At 57.7% G+C, this 27,295-nt stretch overlaps 1 protein-coding gene across 1 annotated transcript; it reads right to left on the bottom strand.

Annotated features, from left to right (window-relative positions):
• Window positions 1–12,041: 12,041 nt before the first annotated feature.
• Window positions 12,042–26,657, bottom strand: AKAP17A (A-kinase anchoring protein 17A). The gene is given in 5 exon segments (NM_001266623.1): window positions 12,042–13,384; window positions 14,622–14,862; window positions 22,669–22,817; window positions 23,914–24,694; window positions 26,561–26,657. Coding segments are annotated over 4 exon segments (2,091 nt in total). The 5' UTR covers window positions 24,676–24,694; window positions 26,561–26,657; the 3' UTR covers window positions 12,042–12,445.
• Between the last annotated feature and the right edge of the window lie 638 nt (window positions 26,658–27,295).

Raw genomic sequence — 27,295 nt, 5'->3', positions numbered from 1 at the left:
AAAGTGAGAGTCTGTCTCAAAAAGAAAGGAAGAAGAAAAGAAAAGAAAAGAAGGAAAGAAAAGAGAGAGAGAGAAGGGAAGGAAGGAAGGAAGGAAGGAAGGAAGGAAGGAAGGAAGGAAGGAAGGAAGGAGAGGGAGGGAGGGAAGGACGGAAGGAAGGAAGGAAGGAGAGAAAGAGAGATAGAGAGAGAAAGAAAACAGAAAGAAAGAGAAAGAGAAAGAAAGAAAGAAAGAAAGAAAGAAAGAAAGAAAGAAAGAAAGAAAGAAAGAAAGAAAGGAAGGAAGGAAGGAAGGAAGGAAGGAAGGAGAGAGAAAGAAAGAAAGAAAGAAAGAAAGAAAGAAAGAAAGAAACAAAGAAAGAAAGAAAGAAAGAAAGAAAGAAAGAAAGAAAGAAAGAAAGAAAGAAAGAAAGAAAGAAAGGAAGGAAGGAAGGAAGGAAGGAAGGAGAGAGAAAGAAAGAAAGAAAGAAAGAAAGAAACAAAGAAACAAAGAAAGAAACAAAGAAAGAAAGAAAGAAAGAAAGAAAGAAAGAAAGGAAGGAAGGAAAAGAAAGAAAGGGAAAAGGAAAGGAAGGGAAGGAAAGGAAGGGAAGGAAAGGAAAGGAAAAGAAAAGAAAGAAAGAAAAGAGAAAAGAAAGCAGGGAGGGAGGAAGGAAGGGAGGTAGAGAGAGAGAGAAAGAAAGAAAGGAAAGGAGGGAGGGAGGGAAGGAAAGAAGGAAGGGAGGGAGGGAGGGAGGGAGGGAGGGAAAGAGAGAGAGAAAGAGAGAAAGCCTTGAAGTTCAGAGCGACGAAGGGTCCTTGGGGACTCCAGGGGACTCCAGGGGACAGCTGGAGACAGACAGGGCTGGCCCCCGATCACATTTGCTTAATGGAACCCCAAAGCCACTGTCAGGCGGCCAAATCTCTGCCTGCTGAGGGGATTTCTCAGGGATCTGAGTTAAGGCGATTACCTGAGGCATTGAGAAGGGCAGGAACACGGTGACTAGAGAATGGAGACTTACAAAGGACATGAACGGACACTTGTCTTGTTTTTGAGACGGAGTCTCACTCTGTCACCAGGCTGGAGTGCAGTGGCGTGATCTCGGCTCAGTGCAACCTCCGCCTCCCGGGTTCACGCCATTCTCCTGCCTCAGCCTCCTGAGTAGCTGGGATGACAGGCACCTGCCACCTCGCCCGGCTAATTTTTGTATGTTCAGTAGAGTCGGGGTTTCACCATGTTGGCCAGGCTGGTCTCGATCTCTTGACCTTGTGATCCGCCCGCCTCGGCCTCCCAAAGTGCTGGGATGACAGGCGTGAGCCACCACGCCCGGCCGACAGACACTTCTGAAAAACAAGACGCACTCGTGGCTGACAAACATATTGTATGAGTCCGTTTTCACGCTGCTGACAAAGACGTACCTCAGACTGGGTAATTTATAAAGAAAAACAAAAATGTTTAATGGTCTCACAGTTCCACACGGCCAGAGAGGCCTCACAGCCACGGCGGGGAAGCGAAGGAGAAGCGAAGGCACGTCTTACAGCCGGCGGCAGGCAAGAGGGTGTGCACCGGGGATCTCCCGTTTATAAAACCATCAGATCTCGGCCAGGTGTGGTGGATCACACGTGTCAGCCCAGCAATCTGGGAGAGGCTAAGACAGCCAGATCATGTGAGGTCAGGAGTTCCAGACCCGCCTGGCCAACACGGTGAAACCCCGTCTCTACTAAAAATACAAAAAATTAGCCGGGCCTGGTGGCGGTGCACGTCTGTCATCCCAGCTACTCGGGAGGCTGAGGCAGGAGAATGGCGTGAACCCGGGAGGTGGAGGTTGCAGTGAGCCGAGATCTCGCCACTGCACTCCAGCTTGGGTGACAGAGCGAGGCTCCATCTAAAAAAAAAATTTAAAAAAGATGAAGATGTTAGAAGGTGATTTGAGGGTGTGGAGAGCAGGGGAGGGGAGGGAGAGCTGGATTGTGGGGTGAAGGTGGTTGTGGAATTCTTTGAAATCTGAGGCAGGAGGGACCGGGTGGGTGCTCCCAGGAGAGGCCATGCGTGCCAGATGGAGCGGCAGGTACCGAGCCCGTGGGGGAGCGGCAGTGCGTGCAGGCTGTTCAAACGAAAGCCGAGAACCCCGTGTGGCTGTAGCATCTGAAAAGACAGAGGAAGGGGAGGGGGCCGGTGGATAGCAGACAGGCTGGTTTTAAAAGCCCTCAGGGACATTGCACGGACCCCCGTCCGTCACCACCTTGAGACAGGGTCTGGCAGGACGGTTTCGGGAGAGGCCTGCGTGGTCTGGACACGGTCAGAAGCTGCCATTTGGGGATGGGATGTTTGGGAGATAGAGTTGGCCAGAAACCCCAGGAGCTTGTGTACAACTCGGGCGAGTGGGACGGCCTGGAGGCCTGGCTGGAGTAGGGGCAGGGGTGGCCTGGGGTCTTAGCTGGAGTACAGTCAGGGGTGGCCTGGGGTCTTAGCTGGAGTAGGGGCAGGGGTGGCCTGGGGTCTTGGCTGGAGTAGGGGCAGGGGTGACCTGGGGTCTTAGCTGGAGTAGGGTCAGGGGTGGCCTGGGGTCTTAGCTGGAGTAGGGTCAAGGGTGGCCTGGGGTCTTAGCTGGAGTAGGGTCAGGGGTGACCTGGGGTCTTAGCTGGAGTAGGGTCAGGGGTGACCTGGGGTCTTAGCTGGAGTAGGGGCAGGGGTGACCTGGGGTCTTAGCTGGAATAGGGGCAGGGGTGACCTGGGGTCTTAGCTGGAGTAGGGTCAGGGGTGACCTGGGGTCTTAGCTGGAATAGCGGCAGGGGTGGCCTGGGGTCTTAGCTGGAGTAGGGTCAGGGGTGACCTGGGGTCTTAGCTGGGGTAGGGGCAGGGGTGGCCTGGGGTCTTAGCTGGAGTATGGTCGGCGGTAGCCTGGAGGCCTGGCTGGAATAGGGGCAGGGGTGGCCTGAGATCTTAGCTGGAGTAGGGGCAGGGGCGGCCTGGAGGCTTGGCTGGAGCAGGGACGGGGCGGCCTGGAGGCCTGGCTGAAGTAGGGGTGAGGAGAGAAGCCATTTCTCTTACCGTCTCCTGTCTCTGAAGAAAAGGAGGAAATAAAAGTTGAAAACCAACAGGAATGAAGTCAGCAGCAAGACCAGCCGGGCGCCACTGATGACCAGGCCTGAGGTTAAAACATTAACCCCCGCTGACTCTAACCCCATGTGCTCTCCATCTAGCAGGACCCTTTCACGTGCAACCCCTTAGCGTTGTAAGCCCTTCAAAGGGCCGGGAACTCTGTCTTCCGGGAGCTCGGCTCTTAAGACGCGAGTCTGCCGACGTTCCCGGCCGAATAAAGCCGAGACCTTTCTTAACCTGGTGTCTGAGGGGTTTTTGTCCATGGCTAGTCCTGCTACAGGGGCAGGAGTGGCCTGGAGGCTTGGCTGGAGCAGGGACAGGGGCGGCCTGGAGGCTTGGCTGGAGCAGGGGACACGGGCGGCCTGGAGGGTTGGCTGGAGCAGGGACAGGGGCGGCCTGGAGGCTTGGCTGGAGCAGGGGACAGGGGCGGCCTGGAGGGTCGGCTGGAGCAGGGACAGGGGCGGCCTGGAGGCTTGGCTGGAGCAGGGGACAGGGGCGGCCTGGAGGGTCGGCTGGAGCAGGGACAGGGGCGGCCTGGAGGCTTGGCTGGAGCAGGGGACAGGGGCGGCCTGGAGGGTCGGCTGGAGCAGGGACAGGGGCGGCCTGGAGGCTTGGCTGGAGCAGGGGACACGGGCGGCCTGGAGGGTTGGCTGGAGTAGGGGAAGGGCTGGCTTGGAAGCTTGGCTGCAGTAGGGGACAGGGGCGGCCTGGACATTTGGCTGGAGTAGGCAGCAGGGGCGGCCTGGGGGCTTGGCTGGAGGCTTGGCTGGAGTAGGGGAAGGCCTGGAGGCTCAGGCCCCTGAAGCTTCCTACAGGTCTCGCAGGCTCACTGGGGCAGCGGCAGCAGGAGAGGACGGGCCCGAGAGATTGAGAAGAGCCTGGGACCCTCCTGGCCAGGCCAGCGTGGTGTCCCCACGGCCCCAGAATGCAGAAGATCCGGGGCTGGGCGGGTTTGCAGGGCACGGAGGCTGGGATTTGGAGGGGATATGTGGTGTCTGAGACGCCTGTGGGGTGATTGGCCCTGGATGGTCAGGTGTGTGGGTCCTGCCCTGGGGTCAACTGTAGCAAAGTAGCTGGCTGCCCCTCCATTCTCCCAAGGGAACGTCCTGTTGCTTTGTTTTTTGTTTTTTGTTTTTTTGGAGACAGAGTCTCACTCTGTTGCCCAGGCTGGAGTGCAGTGGCACGATCTCGGCTCACTGCAACCTCCGCCTCCCAGGTTCACGCCATTCTCCTGCCTCAGCCTCCCGAGTAGCTGGGACTACAGGCACCTGCCACCCCCCTCCCCCGCTAATTTTTTTTTTGTATTTTTAGTAGAGACGGGGTTTCACCGTGTTAGCCAGGATGGTCTCAAACTCCTGACCTTGTGATCTGCACGCCTCGGCCTCCCAAAGTGCTAGGATTACAGGGTCACACCCAGCTACTTTAAAAACGTAAAAGTTTCCATATGTTTGCTAGAGACGAGGTCTCACCATGTTGCCCAGGCTGGTCTGCAACGCCTGGACTCGGTCAATCCACCTGCCTCAGCCTCCTGAGCAGCTGGGATGACAGGTGCCTGGACGCGGTCAATCCTCCTGCCTCAGCCTCCTGAGCAGCTGGGATGACAGGTGCCTGCCCCCAAGCCCGATTAATTTTTTATTTTTGTAGAGATGGGGTCTTGCTTTGTTGCCCAGGCTGTTCTCGAACTCCTGGACGCAAGTGATCCTCCTGCCTCGGCCTCCCAGAGTGCTGGGCTTACAGGCACGAGCCACCCGAGGCATTTGTAATATCATTTCAACTTTTTCAAAAATGCAGGTGGTGCCATTTTAGACATAGAATACATAATTTTTCAAAACATCTTTGGTTCATCCTGAAGGCGAGGGCCTATGGAATTTGAACACTATCGCAATCTAATAACCAAAACCATCCATTTAAACAATACGGGTGAACAAATTAACACCAGTTCATGTCATATTGACACTTTTGAAATACATATTTATTTGAGACGGAACCTTACTCTGTTCCCAGGCTGGAGTGCAGTGGGGTGATCTCAGCTCACTGCAACCTCCACTTCCCGGGTTCAAGCAATTCTCACGCCTCAGCCTCCCGAGTAGCTGGGACAACAGGTGCCCGCCACCAGGCCTGGCTAATTTTTGTATTTTTAGTCAAGACGGGGTTTCACCGTGTTGGCTGGGCCGGTCTGGAACTCCTGACCTCAGGTGATCCGCCTGCCTGGGCCTCCCAGAGTGCTGGGATGACAGACGTGAGCCACCGTGCCCGGGCAACTGTTTTTTTGTTTTTTTACCTTGACATATTATAGATTTAGGGCATAGAAGTGCGGTTTTGTTACCCTGGAGGCCGTTACTTTAATTGAAATCAAGGAGACACAGAAAGTGAAACGCAACGTGTTCTCACTTCTGAGTGGGAGCGGAACGTGTCCACGTGGGCACAGAGAGTGGAATCGGAGACACACCACTGCTTTTTTCACATACACCCGTATCCCCAGCCTCCTGCCCGCTGGAATTCCCCAAGCGGCACTTTTGAACTTGAAAGTTTACCTGGCGAGGCCGGGTGCAGTGGCTCACGCCTGTCATCCCGGCACTTTGGGATGCAGGTGGATCACCTGAGGTCAGGAGTTCGAGACCAGCCTGGTCAACATGGTGAAACCCCGTCTCTACTAAAAATACAAAAAATAGCCAGGCGCAGTGGCATGTGCCCGTAGTCCCAGCTACTCGGGAGGCCGAGGCAGCAGAATTGCTTGAACCCGGGAGACGGAGGTTGCAGTGAGCCGAGATTGTGCCACTGCACTCCAGCCTGGGAGACTGTCTTGAAAAAAAAAAAAAAAAAAGGGAAGGAGCCCAGCATGGTCACCGTGACACACGTCATACTCAACAGGGAAGTCTGATTTTTTTTTTTTTTTTTTTGGAGATGGAGTCTTGTTCTGCCGCCCAGGCTGGAGTGCAGTGGCGCAATCTCAACTCACTGCAAGCTGTGCCTCCCGGGTTCACACCGTTCTCCCGTCTCAGCCTCCCAAGTAGCTGGGACTACAGGTGCCCGCCACCACGCCCGGCTAGTTTTTTGTATTTTTAGTAGAGACGGGGTTTCACCATGTCGGTCAGGCTGGTCTTAATCTCCTGACCTCGTGATCCGCCCGCCTCGGCCTCCCAAAGTGCTGGGATGACAGGCGTGAGCCACCGCAGCCGGCCAGGAGAAGTTTGATTTTTTTTGGCTAAAAGACATCCTGAGATCCCAACTGAACACATGTGGCAAATCAGTTCAGAACTAAGCATCATAAAACGATATGAATGAGAGGATCATGCATTCTCACTCCTATTTCGGAATAAATCCATTCTCTTTCTGTTCTGCCAGGTGGAATTCAAACTCATTGCAGATTTATTTATTATTATTATTTCTGAGACAGAGCTTCACTTTTGTGGCCCAGGCTGGAGTGCAGTGGCGCAATCTTGGCTCACTGCAACCTCCGCCCCCCGGGTTCAAGTGATTCTCCTGCCTCAGCCTCCCGAGCGGCTGGGATTACAGGCGTGTGCCACCACACCCGGCTAACTTTTGTATTTTTAGTAGAGACGGGGTTTCACCATGTTGGCCAAGCTGGTCTTGAACTGCTGACCTCAGGTGATCCACTGGCCTCAGTCTCCCAAAGTGCTAGGATGACAGGCGTGAGCCACCGCGCCCGGCCAATTGTGGCTATTTTTAATGACCCATCACGGGATAATGGGATCCCAATTACTCGAAAGGGACTCAGCACCAAATGCCCTAAATCACAAGACTGAGAGAGACAGAGACTAAAATAGAGATCGGGAGAGAGGGCGAGCAGAGGGGAAGCTGGGCGAGAAGAGAGAAGGATGCATTAAGAGAGGAGGAGAGACCGCCTGGCACGGTGGCTCAAGTCTGTCATCCCAGCACTTTGGGAGGCCGAGGCGGGCGGATCACGAGGTCAGGAGTTCAAGACCAGCCTGACCAACATGGTGAAACCCCGTCTCTACGAAAAATCAGCCGGGCGTGGTGGCGGCGCCTGTGGTCCCAGCTACTCGGGAGGCTGAGGCAGGAGAATGGCGGGAACCCGGGAGGCGGAGCTTGCAGTGAGCCGAGATCACGCCACTGCCCTCCAGCCTGGGTGACAGAGCGAGACTCCGTCTCAAAAAAAAATAAATAAATAAAAGAGAGGAGGAGAGACAAAGAGAGACAAAATCAGAGGTCGGGAGAGAGGAGAAGCAGAGGGGAAGCTGGGGGAGAGGAGAGAAGGAAGGATTAAGAGAGAAGAGACAGGAGGGAGACAGTGAGAAGGGTTGGGAGAGAGAGGGAGAAATTTCTAGAAAAAAAATAAAAGTATTGGTAACATGGAAAATCCGACCTGAACTCACAATGTTGACGTTTCTCAAGCCTCAGAGGATCCCACCAAACGATGGAGGTTCCAGAGAAACACTGACCTGTGTGTTCCACACACAACTCCCACTCCCCCGCCCCTCACCTTGCAGAAGGTAAGCTGTTTGGGGAACCGGTTCAGAATCAGGCATTCTAGCTCCTGAATCTACATTCTTCGTGTTGCTCCCATGCCTCTAAAAGCAACTGCAATAAGTAACTGCAATGTCTCACACACACACAAATACTTTATTTTTGAGATGGAGTCTGGCTCTGTCGCCCAGGCTGGAGTGCAGTGGCCGGATCTCAGCTCACTGCAACCTCCGCCTCCCGGGTTCCCGCCATTCTCCTGCCTCAGCCTCCCGAGTAGCTGGGACTACAGGAGCCCGCCACCACGCCCGGCTAGTTTTTTGTAGTTTTTAGTAGAGACGGGGTTTCACCATGTTGGCCAGGATGATCTCCATCTCCTGACCTCATGATCCGCCCGCCTCGGCCTCCCAAAGTGCTGGGATGACAGGCGTGAGCCACCGCGCCCGACCCACAAATACCAGTTCTTTATCCCTCGAACTTAGAACGTTCCCTGAAAGGCACTCGTGAGCACGCTCATGCCACGCTGGACGTCATCTGTCCGTGTCCAGGGGGCTAGACCTCAGATTGCCATGGACACCCGTTTCTTTTTTTTTTTTTTTTTTTGAGACGGAGTCTCGCTGTGTCTCCCAGGCTGGAGTGCAGTGGCGTGATCTCGGCTCACTGCAAGCTCCGCCTCCCGGGTTCACGCCATTCTCCCACCTCAGCCTCCCAAGTAGCTGAGACTACAGGTGCCCGCCACCACGCCCGGCTAGTTTTTTGTATTTTTAGTAGAGATGGGGTTTCACCATGTTAGCCAGGATGGTCTCGATCTCCTGACCTCGTGATCCACCCGCCTCGGCCTCCCAAAGTGCTGGGATTACAGCCTTGAGCCACCGCGCCCGGCCGGACACCCGTTTCTATCCAATTCCTTTCCTTCAATTCCCATCTAAAACAAGCTTCAGAAGGAAAATTGCCAAGGGTAAAGAAGGGACATTAGAAATGAGACATATGACGTAACAATCCTTAACTTGTAGGCACCAAATAACATAGCATCAAAATACAAAAGGCAAAGATGGATAGAACTGCAAGGAGAAAGAGGAAACCAACGACAGCTGGAGATGCCGACAACACCGTCATCAGTTCGTAAGTAGCTGGATCAGCCCATGCCATGCTGGGCTACAAAGCAGATATTTCAAGTTGAATACGCATGAGGATCAAGGCACAGTGTTTAAAGTTCAGATTCCTGGCGGGGCGCGGTGGCTCACGCCTGTAATCCCAACGCTTTGGGAGGCTGAGGCGGGCGGATCACAAGGTCAGGAGATCGAGACCATCCTGGCTAACACGGTGAAACCCTGTCTCTACTAAAAATACAAAAAATTAGCCGGGCGTGGTGACACCTGCCTGTAATCCCAGCTACTCGGGAGGCTGAGGCAGGAGAATTGCTTGAACTCAGGAGGCGGAGGTTGCAGTGAGCCGAGATTGCGCCACTGTACTCCAGCTTGGGTGACAGAGCGAGACCCTGTCTCAAAAAATGAGAGAGAAATTAAGAAATGAAAGAAAGAAAAGGAGGAGGAAGGAGAGAAGGAAGGAAAGGAAGGAAGGAAGGAAGGAAAGGAAGGAAAGGAAGGAAGGAAGGAAGGAAGGAAGGAAGGAAGGAAGGAAGGAAGGAAGGAAGGAAGGAATGTAGGGAGGGGGAAGGGAGGAAAGGAAGGAAGGAAGGAAGGAAGAGGGAGGGAGGAAAGGAGGAAGGAAGGAAGGGAGGGGGAAGGGAGGAAAGGAAGAAGGAAAAAAGTAAGGTAGGTAGAGAGGGGGAAGGGAGGAAAGGAAGGAAGGAAGGAAGAAGGAGGAAAGGAGGAAGGAAGGAAGGTAGGTAGGGAGGGGGAAGGGAGGAAAGGAAGGAGGGAGGAAGGAAGGAAGAAAGGTAGGTAGGGAGGCGGAAGGGAGGAAAGGAAGAAGGAAGGAAAAAAGGAAGGTAGGTAGGGAGGGGGAAGGGAGGAAAGGAAGGAAGGAAGAAGGAGGAAAGGAGGAAGGAAGGAAGGTAGGTAGGGAGGGGGAAGGGAGGAAAGGAAGGAGGAAGGAAGAAAGGAAGGTAGGTAGGGAAGGGGAAGGGAGGAAAGGAAGGAAGGAAGAGGGAGGAAAGGAGGAAGGAAGGAAGGTAGGGAGGGAGGGGGAAGGGAGGAAAGGAAGGAGGAAGGAAGGAAGAAAGGAAGGTAGGTAGGGAGGCGGAAGGGAGGAAAGGAAGAAGGAAGGAAGGAAGGAAGGAAGGAAGGGGGAGGCAGGAAAGAAGAAGGAAGGGAGGGAGGTAGGTAGGGAGGGGAAGGGAGGAAAGAAGGAAGGAAGAAAGGAAGGTAAGTAGGGAGGCGGAAGGGAGGAAAGGAAGAAGGAAGGAAGGAAGGGGGAGGCAGGAAAGAAGAAGGAAGGAAGGAAGGGAGGGAGGTAGGTAGGGAGGGGGAAGGGAAGAAAGGAAGAAGGAAGGAAGGAAGGAAGGAGACAGAGAAAGAGAAAAGAAAGGAGAGAAAGAGTTCAGATTCCTAAATCTCTTCCATAGATACCCAATTCTATAGGCCTGGGGGTGGTGCTCTCCAGCTTTCCTAGACCGTCCACGTCCAACGTATCACAAGGCAACACGCATTGAAGTTTTGCCACCTTCTCCTCTCCCATCAACGCCTAGCCCAGTCCACCAGCACGTCACAGGGGATGCCTGTTGCCACAAGTCCCCACGCTCAAAACACTCCCAGCTTACAGCCCTCTTGCTTCCCGTCCCAAAAGTCTGGAGTGGATCAGCCTCATGTGTGCGATCAGCTCCATGTCCACCTTTCCTGCATCTCTTCCGCCTACTCCTTTCCCCGGCCACATTCACTTCGTGATCTCAGACACGCCACGTCCAGCCTTCTGCCTTGCGCACACAGCTTGCTCGAGCAGCTGTCGCTGGGACTTCTCGTCCCCGTATCTACACATTTGCAAATCCCCAGGGCTGCAGAGAGCGCTGTGTCTTTTCCAGCACCGTATACCAGGTGCCCAGAGCAGCGCCTGGTCCTGGCAACATTTTTTTTTTTTTTGACTTGGAGTTTCGCTCTAGTCACCCAGGCTGGAGTGCAGTAGCGCAATCTCGGCTCACTGCAACCTCCGCCTCCCGGGTTCCAGCGATTCTCCTGCCTCGGAATCCCAAGTAGCTGGGATGACAGGCGCCCATCCCCATGCCCGGCTAATGTTTTGTGTTTTTAGGAGACACGGGGTGCCACGCTGGTCTTGAACTCCTGACCTCAGGTGAACCGCCCGCCTCGGCCTCCCAAAGTGCTGAGATTACAGGCGTGAGCCACCACGCCCGGCCCTGGCAACGTTCTTATAGCTGTGGAACAGGCAAAAGCTCAGTGCTGGGCTGGACAGACCGACACAGGTGCATACACTTCTGACAGGCCCATGTTTGCAAACACTCCGTGTCTGGTCACAGGCAACACAGAGCCATTTGCTCATCTATCCGCTAGCGATATGAGCTTGGGGGTGGGACAGGCACGTGTCCAGCCCTCCAGTCCCCAAGAAGGTATGTGATTTAACTAAAGAGAGGAAGGGACTATTCCACCCTGGGTCAACCAGGCAGCGCTGACACTACTACCCGTGACCACTACGTTTGGTGGGGAAAAGAACCACCGTCTTTTAAATGTGCTTTATTTAAAAACAGCTCCTTGGTTTTAAAAAAGATTGGTTTTCTGAATTTGGCTAAGTTTATGTTCTCAGCAAACAAATTTGATGCGTCTTAGGACCCAGGATTCTCCTCTCAGAAGGTGACTACCGTACAGCCCCGGGAGAGCTGTGTGATGTACGATCACCGAATCAGCAGGTCTAGGAAAAGTGAACGGTTTCTACTGGGTTGAGACGCACTTGGCTAGAATCAGCGGAATAACGCAGTCCAAGGCACATAAAAACACAAAAATCGTAAGCGTGAAAAATCTCAGTTCATTGGAAAAGGATTTTATTTCACCATAAAAATGCAAACTGGAATAAACACCATCTTTCCTAACGCGAACGTTACAGCTATTTTTAAGTACTTCTGAGCTTCACTTGGAGAAGCGAATGATTATAAAACTTAACAAGTTTGCAGCCTGAAATCTGTTTGAAACATTCCAAGTAAAAATAATTTAGCAAAACAGCTTCTTAAAAAAACCACACGCACTAACCTTTACTAGAAACCAAAGCTTTTTCACCACCCTTTTTTATGCGTAATTCCTTGAAGTTGTAAAAAGTGAATGTTTTGGAAGTTAAGGAGCCTCAGACCATTGGGGACCACTCCCCGCACACCGACACCTTAAAAAGAATGGCCCGTTTGGGTTTTGATCTCAAAGGACTTGTACCTTCCTCACCCGTGACTCCACGTCAGCATCACGTTTCGGCATATCCCACCCAACCTGCATTTCCCCATCAGTTAAAGTTACAAACTGGGGAGGGGGAGGGAGAAATCAGCAGGGCAACGCTTTTTCTTTTCTTTCTAGTGCCGTGTGACTCCGGTGGTCCACACCTTTGACGAGTCTCCCCTGCTGCGTCAGGTGCACCTCCTGGGCCGTGCACGCGGGGGGGTCGCCAAGCAGACACAGAGCTCCCCGCGTGGGGAGGAAGTCATGCGGCAGCTCTGCCCTTCTCACCACCGTCCGTCCGTGCGGTTTTCCTGACTGAGAGAGGACTGGCCGTATTAAAGCTATCGGATCAAGTTTTCGAGGGCCACGTGTTTGAAACTGAAGTGCCAAGTACGCTGCGGTGAGTGAAGACAGATGGATCTCTAAAGCGTGGGGTCTTCCTTCTTTGCCAGCGGGCTCCTTGGACGTTCTTGGCTGCGGGAGGGTCTTAGCTTTGCAGGGGGTGGACGGACAGCGGCCAAGGAGCGGCCAGGACGCTGGAGCAGGTCCTGGTCTTTCCCGGACAGGCCATGGGGAGGCCGCGCCCGTCATTACCTGTTCCAGGTACTGCGGTGCTTGCTCGGGGACCGGGAGCGCGAGCGCTCGCTCCGGCGGCGGTGGCGGCTGTGCTTCCTGCCGGCGCTGCCCTTGCGCTCCCGGCTGCGCTCCCTCCGGTGCCTGTCTCTGCTGTGGGACCTCCGGGACCGGGCGTGGTCCGGGCTGGCGCTGCGCCGGCGGGGGCTGTCATCCTTGGAGGCGTGCTTCTTGTGGGGCCGCCGCTCCTTGCGCGGCCGCCCGTCGTCCTCCCTGCTGCCCGCCCGCCTGGCCCGGCTCCTCTCCCGCTTGTGCCGCTCATCCAGCCCGTCTCCGCCGGCCCGGCCCCGGCCCTTGCTGGGCTCCCGGTTGCACTTGTCCTGTTCCGACCGGGTGTCCTTTTTGGAGACGTTCTGCTCGCAGGCAGGGAGGCCCTTGGGCTGCTGGGTGTTGTCGGGAATGCAGGAGAGGACGCCGCCGGGGCACCTCTTCTCCGGAGAGCCGTCCTCGGGGGCCGCGCGGCAGCAGCTCTGACCCTCCCTGCACGGGGCCTCCTCGGCCACGCTGCCGTTCACGCTTTGGGGAGCGCCGTCGGCCTCCGGCTGGGCCGCGGTCTCCTTGGGGGCACCGGCGGGGAGCTGGCCCCCGAGGGGGTGCAGCGCGGCGGCGCTCACGCAGCCGGACGACACGGTCTGCAGGATGTCCAGGACCGGCTGCAGCAGGTCGGCGTGCGCCACGCCCAGCTCGTCGTGCGCGTGGGCGTCGTCCGGCTTCTTGCTCAGCAGGATGCTCAGCAGCCGCTCGCGCAGCTCCCGCTCCTTCCGCTGCAGGCCCAGCGCGCGCTCCTTCTCCTCCTCCACGCGCCGCAGCTCGGCCTCCTGCAGCCGCCGCCGCTCCTCCTGCTGCTGCAGCCGCAGCTTCTCCTCCTTCTGCTCCTGCTCCTGTAGCTTCACGGCCTGCGGGGAAGAGGAAAGCGCGGCTGAGCCCGACCCCTGAGCCCGGCCGGACACTGGGAGAGGAGCTGGGACGGTGTTTGGAGGCCCCATGGTCTGGGGATGCAGGATCAGCGGCCTGGCTGGACTCCAGCCCTGGGGCGGGGGGCGTCTCCTACTGCGAGCCAGGTCCAGCCCGTCCATCCCTCGGCTCCCTCGGCCACACCTGGGGCCATCATGCGTCTGAGTGAGAAGGAAACCCCTTGGCAAAGCGACCCGGCACAGCCCCGGGGCGGGCCTCTCGGGCAGAGCCGGGCCTTGCCGGGAGCCCCGCCACGTTGCACGCAGGGGCCTGGAGTTAGGTCACAAGCGGCCGCCGGCAGCAGGGAGCTGAAATGACGCCGCAGACACACGCCGCCTCTGCCGCCGCCGCCGCCGCCGCGGGGCGAGCCTGGCCTAGCCTGGGTTAGTGTCTTCAATATTCACCATGAGGTAAGGACTGGGCTGCCACATGTCTCAGCCTCTTGTCATGCTCCTTCCCGGGGACTTATCACAACTGTAATCAGACAACAGGTTATGGGGTCGCCCCGCGCTGGACTCCAGGGGGACGCAGCCCTCCTGAGGACAAGGAGCGTGCTGGGGACGTCTGTCCTGGGGAGGTCTGTCTGTCTCTGGGCCCTGGCCCCGGGCTCATGGGAGTTACCAGTCGTGCCTGCAGGAGGAGCAAGGAGGCTCTTGGTGCTGAGGGGGTCGTCAGTACCGGCGCTGGTGAGACCTGCCAGGTTCACACGGCGGAGGAGGGCCCCGGGCCCACGGCAGGCCCCCTCTGCGTGCTCGGCCCTCCACCCAGCCCACCTTGCCCCTCTGCTCTGGGCCACTGGTGAGGTCACAGCCAGGCCAGCTGACCACACACGGAGGCACGGGCCAGAGAGAGCGGCCCCCTGCACTCTCCGCCACTGCCCGGACCCAAAGGAAACAGAGAACCTCTGCCCCAGCCCCCGGGAGGCTGCCAGCCTGCTCGGGGAACCTGAATGCACCAGCTTTGCAAAAGGAAACCGTCACAGCTCTGAAATCATCGGGAACGACAGACAAGTGCTACACCCTACCGGGCAGGAGCCGCCATCCTCGGCACTAAAGCTGGTTTTGTGGGTACAGCTGCGGCCAGCGGGGAAACGGCGCCGTGACACCACCCGCGTTTCAGGGGAGGGCACCGAGGGCAGCCCGGGTGCGGCTGGCGGCGGCAGAGGGAGCCCCCGGGTACCTTGGCTCTGCTGAGCAGCTCGGCGATGAGCCGGATGGACTGCAGGTTCCTCTGGGCCAGCAGCAGCTTGCGCTCCTCCAGCTTGATCTTCTCCTGCAGCTGCTTCTGCTCCTCCGCCTGCAGCTTCTCCAGCTTCTTCTGATTCCGGCGCAGCTCGCGGTCCCTCTGCTTCTGCTCCCTCTTGCGAAGCTTCTCTTCTCTTTTCCTCTCTCGCTCCAGCTCTTCCAGCTCCTTCTGTTTCCTGCATGGAACACACCGGGGGTTTGTCACCGATAGCAGCTGTAGCCAACACATGATACACCATACAAGTGGCTTTTCACACAAGGGGGAAAAGGCCACAGTCGAACGATTAAGCATTTAACTCTTTATCCCAAAGTGGACCTCGGCTGACTCAAAGCAGCCCGAGAGGTGGAAGGAGTGAGCCGGGCGAGGACCTCCGTGACCTTCCAACACACCACCCTGCTAAGCGTGACCCAACCCTGAAACCACCAAGAAAACGACCAGCGGATCGACCACATCAAAAGCCACGCCCCCAGCCAGGGGAAAGACGGACGGACGGTGGAAAGAGCATCAGCAACAACTCAAGAAACTGCGGAAGATCCTTGGGGTGCAGCATCTGTGGCCGCCACCGAGGAAAGGCCAGCGCCCCAATGCGGAAACAGGCACGGCAGAGGACGCAGATGGCCACCAAACCACGTAAGGCGCCCGGCTTCGGCTGGTGCATGCGTCCAGAGGACAGCACTGAGCACAAACGGCAGGGGCCCCAGGAAGCAGGTTCCAGCTGCACAGGAAAGCTTTCTAACAATCACCAGTGAAGGCCAGCATGCGCGCACACCAGGGAGGCGGCCCCGGGCACCAGGGAGGAGGAGGAGGAGGGACACGCGCCGTGCAGAGCCCTGCACCAGAGCCAAGTGGACAATGCGGCCTTGAAGACAACAGACCGCACAGATCCCCGTTCTGTGAAATTCTACAAAGGCCCCACCCACGACGGCACAAAACCGCCAGCCCGGCTGCCTGGGGCTGTGGAGAGGGCGTCGAGGGAGCAGGGCAGGAGGGGCCCTTCCCAGGGGAGGGGCACGTGGCTTCATCCGATTGCACTCAACGCCAGCACTTCTTTGGGTGACGATCACCCATGACCTCAACAAGCAGGGCGGCGACCACACACACAGCTGGACGGGGAGGGACCCCTGCCCCAGCAGCCCAGCGGTGACGAAACACAGCAAGACCTGGTAAGAGTGGCCCGGGCCGGGCACAGTGGCTCACACCTATAATCCCAGCACTTTGGGAAGCCGAGGCGGGCAGATCACAAAGATTAAGACCATCCTGGCCAACACGGTGAAACCCCGTCTCTACTAAAAATACAAAAATTAGCTGGACATAGTGACGGGCACCTGTAATCCCAGCTGCTTGGGAGGCTGAGGCAGAAGAATGAGAAGAATCGCTTGAACCCAGGAGGTGGAGCTTGCAGAGAGCCGAGATCGCACCACTGCGCTCCAGCCTGGTGACAGAGCGAGACTCCGTCTCAACAAAAAAAAAAAAAAGAAGAAGAAGAGTGGCCTGGAAGCCCCATGTGCAGCTCTAAGCAGCACCGAGGAACCTGAGCAGGCCTGACGGGATGACGTAGACCCGCAGAGACACCAAGGGGAGAGGAGACACCAAGGGGAGAGGAGACACCAGGGTGAGAGGACACACCAAGGGGAGAGGAGACACCAAGGCAAGAGGAGACACCAAGGGGAGAGGAGACACCAAGGCGAGAGGAGACACCAAGGGGAGAGGAGACACCAAGGCAAGAGGAGACACCAAGGGGAGAGGAGACACTAAGGGGAGAGGAGACACCGGGGTGAGAGGAGACACCAAGGCGAGAGGAGACACCAAGGGAAGAGGAGACACCAAGGGGAGAGGAGACACCAAGGGGAGAGGAGACACCAAGGCGAGAGGAGACACCAGAGTGAGAGGAGACACCAAGGGGAGAGGAGACACCAAGGCGAGAGGAGACACCAAGGGGAGAGGAGACACCACGGGGAGAGGAGACACCAGGGTGAGAGGAGACACCAAGGGGAGAGGAGACACCAAGGGGAGAGGAGACACCAAGGGGAGAGGAGACACCAAGGGGAGAGGAGACACCACGGGGAGAGGAGACACCAAGGGGAGAGGAGACACCAAGGGGAGAGGAGACACCAGGGTGAGAGGAGACACCAGGGTGAGAGGAGACACCAAGGGGAGAGGAGACACCACGGGGAGAGAAGACACCAAGGGGAGAGGAGACACCAAGGGGAGAGGAGACACCAAGGGGAGAGGAGACACCAAGGGGAGAGGAGACACCAAGGGGAGAGGAGACACCAGGGTGAGAGGAGACACCAAGGGGAGAGGAGACACCAGGGTGAGAGGAGACACCAAGGCGAGAGGAGACACAGGGATGAGGAGAAGCAGGCCGGGAGAAAAGGCGTCCCGCTCTCCACCACCCCAAGAAGGGAGCCGGGCCAGGTGCCGACGGCCAGGCAGTGATCCACACGGTCTCCGGCCGGGGTATGAAGGTCCTCAAGCAGTTCCATGTGCTGAAGGTTTAACTGTCCTGTGAGCTGTCACCGCCCCACGAGCTCAGAGGACGGCTCAGGGCAGCCCAGCACATAGCACGCCCTTAGGCGGGACTCACACCGACGCCTCAAGGCTGGGCAGCTTTCAGAGGACAGCACTCATCAAGCCCCAAGTCACCTGTGAGGGCCAAACACACACGCCTCATTTCCACCCACCAGAGAGAAACCCGGAGGCTGCCCTGGGCCTCCTCTCATGCTCAGCCTCTGAGGAATGACGGGGGGGCAGCAGGGGCGAGTACGGCCCTGCGTGGGGAAGGACAGCTCCACCGGCCACCCTGGAGCCCTCCCCGCCAACTCTGACGACGGGCCGGCCCTCCCCCGGGGCTCCAGCCACCCTGTCCTGCTGTGGAGAAGCTCATGGCCTGGCCCCGCATCCCCCAAGCCCTCTGTGGTCTGGCCAGGTGGACGGGGCCTCTTCCCTGCAGAGGCCCACTTCACTTCTCCGACGCCCATCTCTCCTCAGGGAAAGATCAAGGATGCAGCTTCTCCTCACCCCCAAGCTGCTTTCTGAAATGTTGTGGGGACTGTCCTGCAAGACTGAGAGGTCCGAGGCTCTGAGTCCCACTCCCCACTTCCAGAACGTGGACAGGCACATTCAGCCAGGCCTGGGCTGTGTCTGACCCCGGAAGAGTCCCTGTAATGTCCCAGGACGGTCTCCCACCCCGGCTGTCCCGGTCGGCCTGACAGCGGCTGACACAGGGGACCCTGACTCAACCCCACATCCGAACCGCCCTCTCCCAGGATGGCGACACAGCAGCACGTCCAGTTCTCCCAGGGTGTCTGCCTCTGTGTACTTCCTGCCTTGGGTCCTGGGGCTCCTGACGGCTGACCTGGGCCCCCCCAGCCCATTCATGGCCACTCGCTTACATGCTGCACCTGCCTCATCTAAGGAGGCCTCAGCCCACTCTCCCCTGGGGAGGCAACGGGGGCTATATAAAGAACACCAAGGGCAGGATGGCCCTGTTCCCAGGAGTTCAGTGCCGGGACTCTCGTGCAAACATCACCCGCCACACACATCAACACACTGGCACCAGCGTCACATAAAGCAGTGAGAAACGGAAACACAACGGACCAACTCGGTCCCACCGGAGGCTGTCCAGGAGGCCCCCAGTCAAGTCCAACACATCCCAGACTCGGTATCGGCGACATGAAGCGCAACAGACGTGCAGGACACACTAAAGTCCTCGGAGGGCACAGCCTGGTGGGGGGAGGAGGGGGAGGAGGGGGAGGAGGGAGAGGAGGAGGAGGGGGAGGAGGGGGAGGAGGGAGAGGAGGAGGACGGAGAGGAGGGGGAGGAGGAGGGGGAGGAGGAGGGGGAGGAGGAGGGGGGAGGAGGAGGGGGAGGAGGAGGGGGGGAAGAGGAGGGGGGAGGAGGAGGAGGAGGAGGGGGAGGAGGAGGGGGGGAAGAGGAGGGGGGAGGAGGAGGGGGAGGAGGGGGGAGGAGGAGGGGGAGGAGGAGGGGGGAAGAGGAGGGGGGAGGAGGAGGGGGAAGAGGAGGGGGGAGGAGGAGGGGGGGAAGAGGGAGGAGGGGGAGGGGAAGGGGGAGGAGGGGGAGGAGGAGGAGGAGGAGTCCGCCTCACTAAGACAGCACAGCAGGAGGGATGGAGGAGGACAACGAGGAATCCGCCTCACGGGATTCACGGCAAGTTGTTGGTTCCCTCCTGCAATGCTAAGAAGATGAAAAGGGCTACAAAGACTGACCTGAGGTTGTCTTTGGTACCCCAACCGCAGTGAACAACTCAGGCCATTGCTTTAAAGGCCTCTTAAGCGAAACTGGGTTTTTATCCTATGGTTTTTTGTTTTGTTTTAAATCTGGCCATCACCATCAACCCTCTACTTCATTTTGTAAACGTAGCCTCAACCTAAACGCAAACTTGCAAACGGCTAAGGCATTCTGCTTGTTTCAGTGGGATATGTGAACAGCGTGTGGAGGGAGAAGAGGTGGCCCTTCGGGAAAGGCGTGGTCCTGGGAACCGACAGAGATCACGTCAGACCATGATGTACGACAGGTAAACGAACAGAAACACGCATATTCTGCTGAGTCTCAAACAGCCACTCACGCAGGTCCTCACGTGCACAGCTGCGCACCCACAGGCACGCACACACACCCATACGTGCACACACACACAAGTACACACACAGGGTCACAGGCACACAAGCATGCACATAGGCATATGTGTGCTGTGTGCACAGATGCAGAGGAGCACACACACGAGGGCACACATGCGTACATACGCACACAGGTACACACATGCACACAGGTACGTGAGCTCACAGGAACGCATGCACACACAGACACGTGTGCACACATGCAAAGGCACACACCGGGGCAAACACGCGTACACACACAGGTACGCACACGAGCTCACAGGCATGCATGCACACACAGGCACGTGTGCACAGATGCAGAGGCACACACACGTGGGCACACATGCACACATATGCACACAGGTACACACACGAGCTCACACACATGCACACACACAGGCACGTGTGCAGACACAGAGGCACACACATGGCACACATGCGTACATATGCACACAGGTACACACACGAGCTCACACACATGCACACACACACAGGCACGTGTGCACAGATGCAGAGGCACACACGTGGGCACACATGCACACATATGCACACAGGTACACACACGAGCTCACACACATGCACACACACACAGGCACGTGTGCACAGATGCAGAGGCACACACGTGGCACACATGCGTACATATGCACACAGGTACACACACGAGCTCACACACATGCACACACACAGGCACGTGTGCACAGATGCAGAGGCACACGTGGGCACACATGCGTACATATGCACACAGGTACACACACGAGCTCACACACATGTACACACAGGCACGTGTGCACAGATGCAGAGGCACACACATGGCACACACACGTACATATGCACACAGGTACACACACGAGCTCACACACGTACACAAAGGCACGTGTGCACAGATGCAGAGGCACACACATGGCACACATGCGTACATATGCACACAGGTACACACACAAGCTCTCACACATGCACACACACAGGCATGTGTGCACAGATGCAGAGGCACACGCGTACATATGCACACAGGTACACACACGAGCTCACACACATGCACACACAGGCACGTGTGCACAGATGCAGAGGCACACACATGGCACACACGCGTACATATGCACACAGGTACACACACGAGCTCACACACGTACACACAGGCACGTGTGCACAGATGCAGAGGCACACACATGGCACACATGCGTACATATGCACACAGGTACACACACGAGCTCTCACACATGCACACACACAGGCACGTGTGCACAGATGCAGAGGCACACACGCGTACATATGCACACAGGTACACACACGAGCTCACTCACATGCACACACACAGGCATGTGTGCACAGATGCAGAGGCACACACATGGCACATATGCACACAGGTACACACACGAGCTCACTCACATGCACACACACAGGCATGTGTGCACAGATGCAGAGGCACACACATGGCACACATGCGTACATATGCACACAGGTACACACACGAGCTCACACATGCACACACACAGGCATGTGTGCACAGATGCAGAGGCACACACATGGCACACATGCGTACATATGCACACAGGTACACACACGAGCTCACACACATGCACACACACAGGCACGTGTGCACAGATGCAGAGGCACACACATGGCACACATGCGTACATATGCACACAGGTACACACACGAGCTCACACACATGCACACACACAGGCACGTGTGCACAGATGCAGAGGCACACACATGGCACACACGCGTACATATGCACACAGGTACACACACGAGCTCACACACATGCACACACACAGGCATGTGTGCACAGATGCAGAGGCACACACATGGCACACACGCGTACATATGCACACAGGTACACACACGAGCTCACACACATGCACACACACAGGCATGTGTGCACAGATGCAGAGGCACACAGGCGTACATATGCACACAGGTACACACACGAGCTCACACACATGCACACACACAGGCACGTGTGCACAGATGCAGAGGCACACACATGGCACACACGCGTACATATGCACACAGGTACACACACGAGCTCACACACATGCACACACACAGGCATGTGTGCACAGATGCAGAGGCACACAGGCGTACATATGCACACAGGTACACACACGAGCTCACACACATGCACACACACAGGCATGTGTGCACAGATGCAGAGGCACACAGGCGTACATATGCACACAGGTACACACACGAGCTCACACACATGCACACACACAGGCACGTGTGCACAGATGCAGAGGCACACACATGGCACACACGCGTACATATGCACACAGGTACACACACGAGCTCACACATGCACACACAGGCACGTGTGCACAGATGCAGAGGCACACACATGGGCACACAGGCACACATATGCACACAGGTACACACACGAGCTCACACACATGCACACACAGGCACGTGTGCACAGATGCAGAGGCACACACGTGTACATATGCGTACATATGCACACAGGTACACACACGAGCTCACACACATGTACACACACACAGGCACGTGTGCACAGATGCAGAGGCACACACACGTGGGCACACACGCGTACATATGCACACAGGTACACACGAGCTCACACACATGTACACACAGGCACATGGGCACAGATGCAGAGGCACACACATGGCACACATGCGTACATATGCACACAGGTACACACACGAGCTCACACACATGCACACACACAGGCATGTGTGCACAGATGCAGAGGCACACACATGGGCACACATGCGTACATATGCACACAGGTACACACACGAGCTCACACACATGCACACACACAGGCATGTGTGCACAGATGCAGAGGCACACACATGGCACACATGCGTACATATGCACACAGGTACACACACGAGCTCACACACATGCACACACACAGGCATGTGTGCACAGATGCAGAGGCACACACATGGCACACATGCGTACACATGCACACAGGTACACACACGTGCACACAGGTACACAGGAGCTTACAGGCACATGTGCACAGATGCAGAGGTACACACATGGGCACACATGCACAAAGGTACACATACGAGCTCACAGACACATGCACACACACGTGGGCACACGCGGGCACAGACGCACAGAGAGGCACACATGCACGCAGGCACTCACAGGCACGCATGCACACACACAGGCACAGGTGCACAGACGCACAGGCACACACATGGGCACACATACGTACATACAAAGCACACACACCGGTTCACAGGCACACATGCCTCCACGCACACAGGTACACACAAGCTCACAAGCACGCACACACCCACACAGGAATACATGCATACACACGCACACGAGTCTGCGCACACTCCCAGGTGCCGGACACCGGCGCCGAGGGCCCCTCCCGCAGAAGGTACCTTTCCTCCGCTCGCTGCCTCTCCTCCGCTTCCTTCTCTCTGCGCTTCTGTTCTTCTCTTTGCTGCTCCAGTTCCTGAAGCTTCTGCCTCTCCAGCTGCCGCTTCTTAATTGACGCATCACTCAGGTGTTTGGTCGAATCAAAAGAAACCTTTAAAAGCAAAAAACAGTGTGAGACGGCCTTCCCCCAAAGCCCCCCAGACACACGGCCAGGCGCCCTCTCCCTCTCCCGGGCCACAGGGCCAAGTCCTCAGAGCCTGAGCTCCCGCTCACCACTCACGTCCGGTGCAGACCCAGACAGTGGGGCCCAGAAGCCAAACCACTCCCTCCAAGTCACCATCAGTAGCTCAAGACTTAGCTCATCCCACAGAGTTACAAGGAACACCAACTACCCCTCGCCACTTACTGGACACAAGTGACACGCCACCGCGGCAAGACACGGTTCCCCTTCCGCTACCCGGCTCCACCATCTCCTGTGGCCAGAGCCACCCCGGGGCCTCCTGCCCACGCCCACGGGGCACATCTTAAGGCCACAAAACCTCCTCCAGGAGGCTGGTTCATTTGTCACCACGAAGCCAACACGGGTCGAAATACATGAGGCAAGGCCGGGCACGGTGGCTCACGCCTGTCATCCCAGTACTTTGGGAGGCCCAGGCGGGCAGATCACAAAGTCGGGAGTTCGAGACCGGCCTGGCCAATACGGCGAAACCCTCTCTACTAAAAATATAAAAATTAGCCAGACGTGGTGGCACATGTTTGTAGTCCCAGCTACTCGGGAGGCTGAGGCAGGAGAATCGCTCGGACCCAGGAGGCGGAGGTTGCAGTGAGCAGAGATCGTGCCACTGCACTCCAGCCTGGGTGACAGATCGATACTCTGTCTCAAAAACAAACAAACAGCGCATGAGGCTTAAGGGAACGTTAATCCCTAGTTTCAAGGAGCATTCTGGGAAGGCCAGGTTCTCTTGGTTCTGATACGGTTCAAATCCCTGTCACAGTTCCTGAGGGTCCAACCCTCACCTACTAGACATCTTCCTTCAGATACCGAATTTCCAAAACCACAGCACGGACCCCCTACTCGACCTCACGCCTGTGTCCCTGAAATTCGACGGGAACGGGGCTGTTGCTGTCGTTTTACTCAGGGGAGGTCCCCACAGCCTAAGCGGTGTGGCTGGGAGCGATCTACTGACCCTGCTGGAAGGAAGCCGCCCGAGGGAGGAAGCGCGTGGGTCTCGGCGCCCAGGGCTCACCTTGATGTTGCAGGCCACGGCCTTGCCGTCCTCGCCCTTGTACATGAGTTTCATCCCGCGCAGGGCGCTCATGGCCTGGATGAAGCCCACGTACTCGCGGTACTGCACGTAGGCCTCGAAGTTCAAGTGCCCCCCGAAACTGAAGGTGTGGAAGTTGCGGCCCGTCATCTCCTCGCGGTAGGGGTCCAGCATGGGGATGTCCACATTCCGGATCTCCCCGAACTTCTCAAACACCTTGACCAGGACGTCCTCGCTGGGCTTCTCGGAGCCCGACTCCTTCAGGGCGAACCACTTGCAGGGCAGCCCCTCCAGGTGGATGGTGTCCGGCCGCTCCCCCGGCAGGGTCTCGTTCATGTCCTTGGCGTCGCGGAAGAAGGAGTCCCAGTCGTGGCGGGTGGGGAAGTCGATCTTGAACTCGGCCGCGCGCACCTTCAGGATGTCGGAGAAGCCGCTGAGCTTGATGGTCTTGCCGTCCAGGCAGGCCAGGAAAGACTTGACCAGGCTCTTGTTCTCCACCTCCCCCTCGAAGCGGATGAAGTCCATGGTGCTCTTGGAAATACGCAGTGTGGAGAACTGGTGGTTGTGCACCATGCCCTTCAGCCTCTCCATCACCTCCCAGTTGGAGATGGACTTCCCCGGCTGCTTCAGCTGCGGGAGCGCCACGCTGATGGTCATCTTGGTGATGGGCTTCAGGTACAAGCCGTACGCGGGGCAGAGCTCCACGGCCTCAGACGTGTCGTGCACAATGGTAGCCGCTGCCATAGCCTCCGGGACCTTGGGCCTGAAACAGAAGATGCAGACGGTCAGCGTCGGCCCCACCGGCTCCCCCGCCAAGGAGGAGGGGCCGCACCAGCCGGCACTCTGGGACTCGGAGGAGAGAAACGGCAGTGTCTCTCTGCCGTGCCAGAGACCGGTTTCTCCTTTGTTAAAAGCCATCTCGACGGAGTTTTTTACTCTTTAAAATCATTAAGAGTACACTAAAGGGGAAAAAGCCGAGCTGATAAAGAACAGGTTAGTGTCGAAGCCTCGGCCAGCACTGCCCGACACCCTACATCCAGCACCCAGCAGCTCCCAAGGCCTGCAGAATAGGAAGCTGAGCGCGACCAGACCCCTCATGCAGGTCAAGTAGGGACGGGGAAGCTACAAACGCCTAGCTCCACGGGAAGGTGCAGAAAGACACTGGCGGGAAGGGAAGGGGCCAGGGAGAGCACAGCTGCAGGCATCTGGAAGGGCGCTGTGGAGGGGGCGGCGGCCCTGTACTTGCACTGATAAAACAGGAAGTCTCCGGCTACAAAAACAATTCAGAACCATGAACCCTAGTAATCTCCACGAAGGCCAGACGTATCCCAGCTTTAACCCACTCAAAGCCAGAAAGTACAAGGAACTTTCCAAAAGCTGGGGGCCAGAGTCCCCCATCTGTGCCTTCTTCCTCCACCCACCCACCTTCTTTAACCCACACCTGTTCCCTACGGAGCTGACCGGCAGCCACTTCCTGACGGCCAGCTCCAAGCAGAGGAAGCTTCACTCACAGAAACCTGAACATCCCAGGTGACCGCCTCTGGCCCGGCCGCCCACCACATCCACCTGGAGGCCTCCTGCCAGGCCCAGGACACGGCCTCCTCGCCCAAGCCCGAGGTGGGAGGCGCGAAAGAGGGAGGGAGGGTAGAAAAGCTACCAGAAAAGGTCAGTGGGGCACAAGGGAGGGGCTCCAGCCTGGGCAGAGACCAGGGAACCCTCCCCCTAGAACCCAGGCGGCCCCAGCAATTGCACCACCAAGGAACCCTCCCCACGGTGGCCTCCAGCGCCCCCCGACCACCCCGGTACACCTGGCTGCCCAACCCCCAGTACCCGGCACTGCCCCTGGTCTTCCCACCTACCGCAGCCCCCCAGCATAGCCTCGGGCTGCCCCTGGCACCCCCGGAAAGGCCCCACGCATTCTCAGGCCCTCGGCCACTCGGTACCCCCCGCCCCTCGGTCACCGCACTCCTGGATGAGCCCCAAAGCCCCCGCCTCCGAAACCCCCGGACAGCCCTTGGCTTCCCAGTGTAGACCTGGGAGCGACCGCAGCGCCACGTCCGCTAGTCCCAGGCCTCCCAGTCTCCCGCTCGCCGAACCCTGGGGACCCCCCAACTGGTCCCCCGAGCTCCCAGCCCTCCGAGACAGCTCCAGGCCTCAGCTCCCTCGGTGGAGTCCCCGGAACCGCTCCAGCCCCCACCCCTACTTCCCGGGACCCCCGGACCCCGACCGCAGACCTCCCAGCCCCCGGTTCCCCCGTACGGCCCCCGGCGCTCTCAGCCCCCCGAGCCCACCCCACGCCCCCCAACCCCAGCCCGTCCCCTCCGCGACCCCAGGCCCCGCCCCCAGGCCCCAGCCCCGCCTCCCAAGCCCCGGCCCCCCGGGCCCAGCCCCCACCCCTACTTCCCGGGACCCCCGGACCCGACCGCAGACCTCCCCAGCCCCCTGGTTCCCCCGTACGGCCCCCGGCGCTCTCAGCCCCCCGAGGCCACCCCACGCCCCCCAACCCCAGCCCCCTCCCCTCCGAGACCCCAGGCCCCGCCCCCAGGCCCCAGCCCCGCCTCCCAAGCCCCGGCCCCCCGGGCCCGGTCCGACCAGCGAAGCGTTCGCCAGGCCCGGGGGCGGCACTCACCTGCGCGGGGCTCCGCCTGCGTCCCAGGCCGCCGCCGCCGCTGGCCCAAGCTCCCGCCGTCCCCCGACGACCCCCGGACAGGCGCGGCCTCACCACCCGGCGCCGCCACCGTCCCCTGGAGGCGCCTCCGACGCCGCCACCGCCGTCGCCGCCCGCCCTCTGTGACGCATTTCCGTTTCCGGCGCGAGGGCTCGCGGAAGCGGCCGCGCGGCGACACCGGGTTTCTCCTCCTGGTCCTGGCCCCGCCCTGGAAGGCGGGACTTCCGGGAGCCCGGCCTTTTGCACTGCGCGTGCGCCAGGCCAGGTGCCCCCCCCCTCCCCCCCCCGCCCCGATGCGGCCACCTGCTTGCGGGTAACCAGGGGCGTCCCTCGGCCAGGATCTGCGGCCATCGCCCTTCAGCCAAACAGGAAGGGGGGTCGGTGTGGGGTCTAAATTCCAATTATAGAGTCAAATATCTATAATAAAATTCTGAAATATAATAATATATTTATATTATATAAATATAATCCTGTAACGGGATTCTATACTATACTTACAAATTGTGTGTAATATACTTGAATAATATAATTTATGTATAACTTAGATATCATATTCTATGACGTAATTATAGAATTACATATTATACATTGCTAGTTAATTATTAATTGAATTGTTAATTATTGTATTATTAATAGTTATTAACGCATACCATTACATAATGTAATTATGAAATAATAAATGACAACTTTCAATGG

Source organism: Macaca mulatta, chromosome X (assembly GCF_049350105.2).
Source record: "Macaca mulatta isolate MMU2019108-1 chromosome X, T2T-MMU8v2.0, whole genome shotgun sequence".
Lineage (NCBI taxonomy): Eukaryota > Metazoa > Chordata > Mammalia > Primates > Cercopithecidae > Macaca > Macaca mulatta.
This window is presented reverse-complemented; position numbering and strand designations above follow the sequence as displayed.